The sequence below is a fragment of the Amphiprion ocellaris genome, chromosome 11 (assembly GCF_022539595.1).
Source record: "Amphiprion ocellaris isolate individual 3 ecotype Okinawa chromosome 11, ASM2253959v1, whole genome shotgun sequence".
Lineage (NCBI taxonomy): Eukaryota > Metazoa > Chordata > Actinopteri > Pomacentridae > Amphiprion > Amphiprion ocellaris.
Window position 1 is genome coordinate 5062782 of NC_072776.1, and position 9728 is coordinate 5072509.

The following is a 9728-nucleotide window of genomic DNA, read 5'->3' on the forward strand; positions in this document are numbered from 1 at the left end:
GTGTGTGTGTGTGTGTGTATGTGTGTGTGTGTGTGTGTGTGGTGTGTGTGTGGTGTGTGCGTGGTGTGTGTGTGGTGTGTGTGTGGTGTGTGTGTGGTGTGTGCGTGGTGTGTGTTGTGTGTGTGTGCGTGGTGTGTGCGTGGTGTGTGTATGTGTGTGTGTGTGTGTGTGTGTGGTGTGTGCGTGGTGTGTGTTGTGTGTGTGTGCGTGGTGTGTGCGTGGTGTGTGTGTGTGTGTGTGTGTGTGCGTGCGTGTGTGTGTGTGTGTGTGGTGTGTGTGTGTGTGTGTGTGTGTGTGTGTGTGTGCGTGGTGTGTGTGTGTGGTGTGTGCGTGGTGTGTGCGTGGTGTGTGTGGTGTGTGTGTGCGTGGTGTGTGTGTGTGTGTGTGTGTGTGTGTGTGTGCGTGGTGTGTGCGTGGTGTGTGTGGTGTGTGTGTGCGTGGTGTGTGTGTGGTGTGTGTGTGCGTGGTGTGTGCGTGGTGTGTGCGTGGTGTGTGTGTGCGTGGTGTGTGTGCGTGGTGTGTGTGTGCGTGGTGTGTGTGCGTGGTGTGTGCGTGGTGTGTGCGTGGTGTGTGTGGTGTGTGTGTGCGTGGTGTGTGTGGTGTGTGTGTGCGTGGTGTGTGTGTGTGTGTGCGTGTGCATTGTCTTACTTGCTCTCCTCGCCCCACTGAACAACAGTGATGAAATGGAGATGAGTTAAAGTGCTAACACAAAGCCCCAGCAGACCCCTGCGTCGCCGCCACAATGAAACCACCAAACACAAGAAAGTGAGAGGCTCTCGGAGAAACAGAGAGAAAGAGCAGAGAACGAGAGGGGGGAGAAATTAAGGAGGCCGACTTAGGGAGAGAAAAAAAAGAAAGAGAAAGAGGAGAAGAAGAGGCCGAAGCATCCTGAGAGAAGGAGGAAGTGGACGGTGGTCAGAGGTAGCAGAATGGAGAGCTACCAGCTAGCTAGCTAATCCCTGCCAGACATAAAGCAGCTATATGTAAATGAAAGACGTGAAGTTTGGACATCTTACTTTGATCTATGAATCAGGCTCTCCCCCCCTTCCTCTCCTCACCTCCTTCACTCTCACCCTCTTCTCCTTCCTCATTTCACCTTGTAAGAAAATCAAGCCTTATTTAGCTTAATCTCACTTAATGGCATCCAGCTCCTCCTTTGTCCTCCCTGATGCTAACAGATTCCCTCCTTTCACCCGCCACCATTCACATATCTACCCTCCATAATCCTCTTATTCCGGGGTGGCAATTATTTAGAGTATTTTATCAGCATTATGATTATGATTATTTGTATTATTATTATTCATGCGGCCGGGCCGAGGACCGGTTAGAAGAATATGGACCCTCTCAGGAGGAGGCTGCTGCTTTCTTCCAGAGGGTTTGCAGGAGTGAACCTCCATTCAGGGCGACACATTTTCTGGGCGTTTGAACATATTGTGGAGTGAGTGTAATGAGTAGCACCGAAGCAGCCCGTCCCGGCTCCTCCACACACAGAAACATCAAGAATTTTAGAGGAGGCGAGAGGGGGCTAATAATCAAAAGGCCTTCTCTCCGTGGAGCAGTAATTACATGGTGGGTTTTGATCTTTCGCTTGTTGGAGCCGTGAATGGAGGGGAAGAGATGAGGACTGTTTCACTGTTTTTAGGGGGGAGTGGGGGCTGGAAGGTTGGAGGGTTGGATGACGCTTTTCAGCTCTGAATCTGAAGTATATCACAAATTATAGCACGGAGGATCCAATGAGAAGTTTGCTCCTTTGCTTTTTCTACAAGTGACTCTCTGCAGAAGACGTTGAGGGATGGAAGGACATGCAGGAGTGGAGAGTAAATAAGGGAAAAAATACCTGGAAAACCATGAAAAAGCGCAATTCAAATCAATTCACATTAACGTGAAATATTTTTTTATGGAAGCAAGCAGAAAGAACAGCACAGTATTTTCACTGTCCACGTGACGTGCACACTAAATCTCCAGCTGATTCTGAGGACTTTATGGTGCATTTTTAACAAGTTAAGCATTATTTACCATCAGTTAAACCTATCAACTTAGTCCTTCACTTCTCTTTTTTCTTCTGCTCAGACTTGTGTAGCACATTATTGACAAGAGGAACTAAAGGAAAGGAAGGAGGAAACAACACACTAACAAGATGAGGACTGGTTTACTGTTTTCTGGGGGAGTCGGGGTTGGAAGGTTGGATGACGCTTTTCAGCTCTGAATCTGCAGTATTTCAGAAATTATAGCACAGAAGATCCAATGAGAAGTTTGCTCCTTTGCTTTTTCTACCAGTGACTCTGCAGCAGATATCGAGGGACGGAAGGAGAGGGACATGAGTAAATAAGGGACAAAAATACCTGAAAAAGTGCATTCCAGTGACTGAAAAAGTGAATATAAAGCTGCCTATGATGTCTAATCTTCAGCTGCTGTGATAAAACCTCAGCGTGTAAAGATCATAACTTATATTAAATAGACTAATAATATTAAAAGTACACTAAAAACCAAGTGTGGTCTGCACAAGTCACATTGGAGGAAAGCATAGTGTGTTTGGAAGAATTAAAAATCCTAATTTGATACAACATACTTAGTATATGTCGTATAATACACATCATTTTCACAGTAGATTCTTTTCTGCTATTTCTGTGTATAGATTGTTGGGATACATGTGATTCTATTGACTGATTTTAAGTGAATAAGTAAATGTTAGGCTGCCTATGATGTCTAATCTTCACCTGCTGTGAAAAAATCTCAGCTTGTGAAGATCATAACTTTGTTTATCTGACTTCTAATGTTAAAAGTGCATTAAAAAATTAAAAAGTACGGTCTGTACAAGTCACATAGGAGAAAAAGACCAGCATGAGTTGACGTATTTCTCTTTTAAACTGAGTCTCCACTGCATCAAACATACTATAATCAGTATAATAAACATCATTTTCACAGCAAAATCTTTCTGCAGTTTGTTTACAAGAAATTCTGCTACTTTTGTGCATATATTTTTGGTATACGTGCACTTTTATTGATTGATTTTACACCTGTTTGTATTCCTGTGGACTGTGTCACAGGGTTTATATCAGTTGTACAGCATCTTCAGACTCACTGCACCAGGTTTTAATCCAATGAATTTCATTTTTTGTTGTTTTCTGTGTGTCTCCTCTATCCATTATGAGTGGGATAATAAATACAATACAGTTGTCTGCCTATAGAGCACACATAAAAATGAAGTTTTTTAATATACGTACTGAATTTTGTCCCTTTCCCTTTGAGCAGCATCATTTTCACATCACTTTTCTCTTCTTTAATCTGAACATTCAAACATTGTTTTTATTTCATCAAAGATTTTTGCTTTTTCTGCTCACTTTTGAAGTTTCTGTCGTGTTAAATATTCAGTTTTCAGGTTTAAAGAATGAAAAACTCTGGGTTTGGTTGGATCGGTTTGATTGACAGCGATGTGAAGCTCCGCCCACAAAACAGAAATACAGAAATTACGAGACACATTTTTAAGCTTCAAGGAAAAGACTGAGTTCATATTCGACTCTGTTGCTCAGAGATGAAAGCAGGCTGCCTTTAACTAGCAAAACTTTATTTGTAAGAGCCCTTTATCCAGGGATCTGACCTTCATTCATCCAGCTACAGCAGAACTCTGCAGTCTGTGGAACATTCACACTGAAATTAGAATTATCTAATGAGTTAACTGGATTTCTGTAACATAAGAAACATAATAAAATGCTCATAACCAAAGAGATATTATTAGATTTAAAAAAGAACGAAGCCTAAGTGTGAGTAGTAAAATATTCTATTATTAACATGTTAAAGGCTGCATACATGAACAGTCATCTAGTCTTCCACATCTTCTCCATCTCCAGGAGTCACTTTGGGAACCGTGGAGCTGGAGCCGGGTGGTTGAACCTGGGCAGTCTGCAGACCCCACAGGGGCACAGGGGCCCTCCGGAGGCCCCTGCTGAGCTCCACTGCACCGGGGCCAGTGAGGCCTCCATGGGGCCCGGAGACAGCAGGGGACACTTAGCTGCTGCAGAGGACGATGAAGAGGAGGAGGAGGAGGAGGAGGAGGAGGAGGAGGCTGAGGAGAGGAGGGACTCCTGGGTGAGGAGGAGCTGACCGGGGCCCGAGATGAGGGGCCACCCTCCAGCCAGCAGCAGCCGGGGGACGGGCCCCGTGTTCACCCCCATCCCGACGCTCACCTCCCCCAGCAGACGCCTCATCTCCTGCAGGGAGGAGCCCAGCAGCAGGATGTAGTTCCTGGCCAGGACCAGGGTGGAGATCTTGGAGAGCCTCCGGCCTGGAGGAGCTCCAGGCTGGTGGGACTGGGAGGAGGCAGAGGAAGGCGAGGAGGCATACGGCACCATCACCTCCCTCAGAGCATCCATGGCGATGTTCAAGTCCTGCATCCTCTTCCTCTCCCTGCTGTTGATCTTCCTCCTCAGCTCCTGCTGCTCCTCAGGGCTCAGCTCCCTCTGCGGTTTGGTGGACCTCTGGCCGGTCTGGAGGCCGAGCATCGGGGCAGGATTGAGGCGGGAGCTGAGGCTGAAGCCTGGAGGGCAGTGGGGTAAGTCCTGCACGGAGCCGGGGCCACAGAGGGGCTCCTGGGCCCTGATCACCGGGTTGGACAGAACATTCATAGTCTGGAGCTGCGCTTCAGCTAAAGTGTGAGAAACAGTCAAAGCAGAAACACGGAAGAAAAATCCACCAACTGCAGAATCCCGTCCTCCTTCCCTCCACCTGTTGATCTCCCCTCTGCCTGCAGGAAACCTCCAGCTGCCATCCAGCACAGCGTCGGCTTCTGGCTCCACAAGCCGGTAACCGAGAGCCTCCCGAAGCGGCCGCTTGGTTTTATCTCAGTTCCACAGCTGCGTGAGGCGAGAGTGACGGCTCCCACTGAGGAGAAGTGAGCTAAATGCTCCCCTCAGATACCCCCACCTCAGCCCAACTCCTCCCCGACACAGGATGGCTCTTTAGAAACACACAGATGCACGTCTGACTGGGATTCCTGACAGCTCAATGGGAAAAACAGCTCAAAGGTGACACACAGATCACCAGCAGAATCCCACTAAGGAAAGGGATCATTTCAGACAAGATATTCAGCGATGTTAGAGGGTTTTACAAGGTCAGATTGAACATTAACACAACTGAAGTCCTGATATTTACTGTTCATATGATCTTCCTCAGTTAGACTCTACCCTCAATAATGAAGCTGCCATTATAAAATATATATAAAATGAGACAAACAGGCTAAATTCAAACACACAATTAATACATTTATACATACATCTGCTTGTTAAAAGAGAAGCTGTTCTCCAAATACAAACATTGAACTGGATAAACGTACATAAATGTTTATAAAACTCATCAACAAATTAAACATATTTTAAAGCTTTTGTTTCCATGTAAATAATCTTTTCATGCCTATAAATAACTGACATGTCACTCGACTCGAGAATCGGATCTATGAAGTCCATTCGTTGCAGCTTGAGCACACCAGCTCACCTATGACTCCAACACTGTAAACTGATCTCTGCTGCACAACGACAAGCTGTAAAACTGCAATAATTCAGCTTTGAACCAGAAACTGATCCTGAAGAAGAAGAGTGATACAGAAAGTCTGATCCTGCAAGCTGACAGAATTGGTTCTTTAGGTTTGTTTACGCTACCAGTCAAAAGTTTGGACACACTTTCTCATTCAGTGCTTTTTATTTATTTGTATTATTTCCTACATTATAGATTAATACTGAAGATGAACATTTTTTGGTTTACAACATAATTCCATGTATTCTTTTATAGTTCTGATGTCTTCAGTATTAATTTACAATGTAGAAAATAATTAAAAAAACAACATTGAATAAGAAAGTGTGTCCAAATTTTTGACTGGTAGTTGTATGAAACCCCAGCAGGCTAAATCTGCGTTTTTGTTATTGATGTGCTGCAGTTTTAAGATGGAAATGCTGCTTATTGCACCATAATGCGTCTTCCAGCGACTAAAAACTACCATATGGACTTGTTGATTTTCACTGGAGGGGTCTTTATGAGTCTCTGTACAGCACAGTTTTATGACAAAATGCCTTTGAAATTTTGCACCGGGCGACTTGAAATGTTGTTAATTTCACCACTTTGGTCAGAATTTGAATCCGTTTATCCACAGAAGTTTGTGCGGGCATTTATAATCCACACATCAACTGATTGTGGTGATAATGTGAGAAAAATGATCTAAATTCAAACTACACTTTACTTTTAAATTGGTTATAATCTCATGTTGCATCACAGTAAAACACATGCTCAAATGGTGCACATTTAAAAGATATTTCTGGTGTCTAACAGTGCAGAACTGATTATTATTTGAGACCCAAGTCACCAGGAAAATGAAAACAACAGACTCAGAAGTTAGAGGATTAAACACGACAACAGGATGGTGAATGTTAGCATGAGCTGCTAAACATATTAGAACTGTCAATATGTTGTTTTTACTTTTTCTTTCTGTGAATCTAATTGAACAACAACATTATGAGCTTAATGGAATGCACCCCTGAGGCCCTTTTAGCAGCCATTAAACCAACAGGACTTAGTGGAGTGACAGAGAGCAGGTATTAGCACTATTAGCCGGGTATTAATCGTGTCGGAGAACAGTTTTGGCAGACGGTGAATGGATGGGTCGTTGTGTGCGGGGAGTTAATTGATGGTTTTGAGGTGGGGGTTATTGTTGCTGGGCTGGCGGAGAGCTGGGCAGCGTTCCAGACAGAAACACAACGGGCCGATTGACTCCGACCACAGGTGAAGCTGGCCGGGGGCACCGAGCAAGGCTGGAAACCTTCAAATGTGCCATTCATGAGGCACAAAAAAAAAAGAGCTCGGCATCACTCCGTGGCACAGTGGAGCTGGACGTCCTCTCTGTGCACTGCCTCCCCTCCCCTCGCCTCCCCCTCCATCCTCCTTATCCTCCCTGTAAAGTGCCATGTGAGGGGGGGGAGAAGAGGGGAGAAGGACAGCAGAGGCACAAACAGAAAGCAAGTTGTTTACGATGAAAGCAGAAGGAGATGCAGAGGAGGAAGACCCTTTCTTTCTTCCCAGCCGGCTCCTCTCTTGTTGGTTCGGGGCGGTGAAAGATGCGCTTCCCTTCCCCAGCAGCGGTCCGGTGGCGTCCGGCTGCTGCTGGGGCTGAAGCTGAAAGGACGGCTGCAGACGGACAGGAAAGAGAGGCTGCATGAAAAGGCCAGGCGGATGGGCCTCGCACCTGCAGGAGAACAGAGTGCAGGCAGCCACCATGGACGTGCATGTGTGTGTGTGTGTGTGTGTGTGTGTGTGTGTGTGTGTGTGTGTGTGTGTGTGTGCGTGTGAGCGAGCTCATTTTGATTTCTAGTGCCGGCTCACAATGAGAGGTAATAAACGCAGTATTGAAAGAAAAGCAGCCGATGGGTTTTCACTGGATTTCGGGATCGTTTCTGATTCGAGAGAAGAAATAAAAAGAGGACACCTGCAAGGAGCCACACATACAGAAGTCAGAATAGAGGAGAAAGAAAGAAGCTGGTGTCTACTAGAACACTGCACCTCCTCCCCCTCTTCCCCACCACCACTTACAAGGGGAAGAAAAGTGAGCTTGATTTGGGCTGCGGCAGCGTATCCGCCTCCCTCCCAGCTTCCAGGCTCCTTTTGATGAGGCTGGACCAGGGCAGGAGCACCGGTGGCTTCAGGGCAGGGGGAAGACTAGTGTCTTTATGGTGGAAAGAGCCCTGTCCATCTGGGCCAGGCCGGCCGATGGGGGGTCTGCACCTGGGAGCTAAATGCCTCGTCTGTGTGGAGCCGTTTCCTGCGGCTGACAGACAGGAAGACACCTCGGCCAAACTCCCCGAGTCGATTTATCCCCAGTACAGGATGAAAAATACACCCAGACTGACACCACCTAGGGAAAACAGGTTATGAAATCCTTTCTCTGCAAGCACCAGCAAAAATAGTTTTAAAAAGGTGATAAAATGGAGGAAGTACAAAAGGACTGAAAACATATGTTCAGTGTTTTTCTTGATTTACTCTTTTTTTTATCATTCTGAAACTACAAACCACCAACATGTAGACTATTAATCATTCTAACGTGTTTATTTTTGATAGACTTTTATCAAATTTACCAGAGTTTTCACCAGTTTGAACAGGTTTTAAGCAGGTTTTGCTTTTGCAGGTTTCAAAGTTTACAGTAATTTAGATTTATAAGGTTTTGCAACTTCAACAGGATAATGTAGGAACTGAAGCAATATTTGGGAAAATGAAAAACAGACTTTGGTAAATCACGGGATTTGTTCCAGCTTTTCTATATTTTAACCAAACAATGCCAGGATTTTTTTTCTATTGTGCATCAGTTTAACTGATTTTAAACAGATTTTACTTCTGCAGTTTTCAAAGTTTGGGTTTTTTGCTGCTTCACTAACTTCAATGCTAACATTTGGTTCTGGTTTTAGGAACAGAAGGGAAATCTGGGGAAAAATATCATCTAATAAATCAACAAAATAAACTCTAAACAAACCAATAAACCTTCATCTACATCCTGTTTGCTGTTAACTCCAAATAGAAGATTTTAAAAACATTTAATTCAAAATATGCAATCCAGGTTTGTAGTATTATTTTTCAGTATGTTGACAGATATGTACTGATAAATTTACATAGTATTTTGAGAGGAACAAAGCTGAGTTGTGCCCACCCAGCACATCTCTCCTGGCTGAAAACAACCTCTACCCGCTCCTTAATTGAGAACAAATTGGCCTAATTATGAACCCACCTCAGCGGATATAAAGAGACATTCATGAATTAATTCTGAGTCGCTGCTGCTGCTCCGGACACAATCTTGACTTAATGGAGTCGATTTACATCAGGTGTCTGATTGACTCTTCTGTGTGTCACTTGTTGGTGTGTTTGTGGGAGGATTTATCAGGCGGTTCATGTCTGAAGGAGGCTTTCCAATTCCACAAATTGGCACGATTACACAGCTATTTAGTGTCCTCGTCTGTTCGTCACTGACTGTCCTCAGCTTAATGAGAAGAAGTTCTTTAAATTAGAATGGAAATATAGAACCTAAAACACAGGTCTGATTAACAGTTTTAACCCTCGTGTTGTTCTGCGTGTCAAAACTGACCCGGTTTAAAGTTTGAAAATGTGGGGAAAAAAAAATAAAAAAATACACAGTGAAACTTCTGATGTCCACATTTTCAACATTTTTGGGAAATTTTTGAACATTTTTTGGTGGAAAAAAAGAAATGTTAAAAATGTTTCTTAAGAACATTCACATAAAAATCAACGAAAATCCAGCAAATTTCACTGGATTTTAGTTGATTTTTATGTGAATGTTCTTAAAGAAAATATCAGAAGTTTTACTGATATTTATGGAATCACTTTAGATATTTTTAGGATTTTTTTGGAAGATTTTTACTCATTTTTTTGAAAATGTTTACAAGAATTTTCTTGCTAAATTTGGGGGATTTTTTAAAATAAAACTTTTAAGGGAAATTTTTAAGGAATTATTGGAATTTTCTTCCTGAAGGTTTTGCAAATTTTCTGAAATTTGGGGAATTTTTCTGCAGAATTTTTTGGATTTTTTTTCAGACAAGGAAACAATATTTTTTGGTGCCCGTAAATGAGGACAACAGGAAGGTTAAATTATTACAGGAGTAGAAGAAGTAGAATCATTAAAAAACGGCAGTAATACTGATACTTTAAGCTATTTCCAGATCTCTCAGTGGTAAATAAATACAGTT

At 43.6% G+C, this 9728-nt stretch overlaps 1 protein-coding gene across 1 annotated transcript; it reads right to left on the bottom strand.

Annotated features, from left to right (window-relative positions):
- Positions 1-3544: 3544 nt before the first annotated feature.
- Positions 3545-4897, bottom strand: LOC111574482 (oligodendrocyte transcription factor 1). The gene has a single exon (XM_023279108.3). It carries the CDS (start codon positions 4620-4622, stop codon positions 3852-3854), a length of 771 nt encoding a protein of 256 aa, XP_023134876.1. The 5' UTR covers positions 4623-4897; the 3' UTR covers positions 3545-3851.
- Between the last annotated feature and the right edge of the window lie 4831 nt (positions 4898-9728).

What these genes read in the sequence shown, in the direction of transcription:
- LOC111574482 (XM_023279108.3), bottom strand. Translation starts at nt 4,622, where the DNA reads ATGAATGTTCTGTCCAACCCGGTGATCAGGGCCCAGGAGCCCCTCTGT.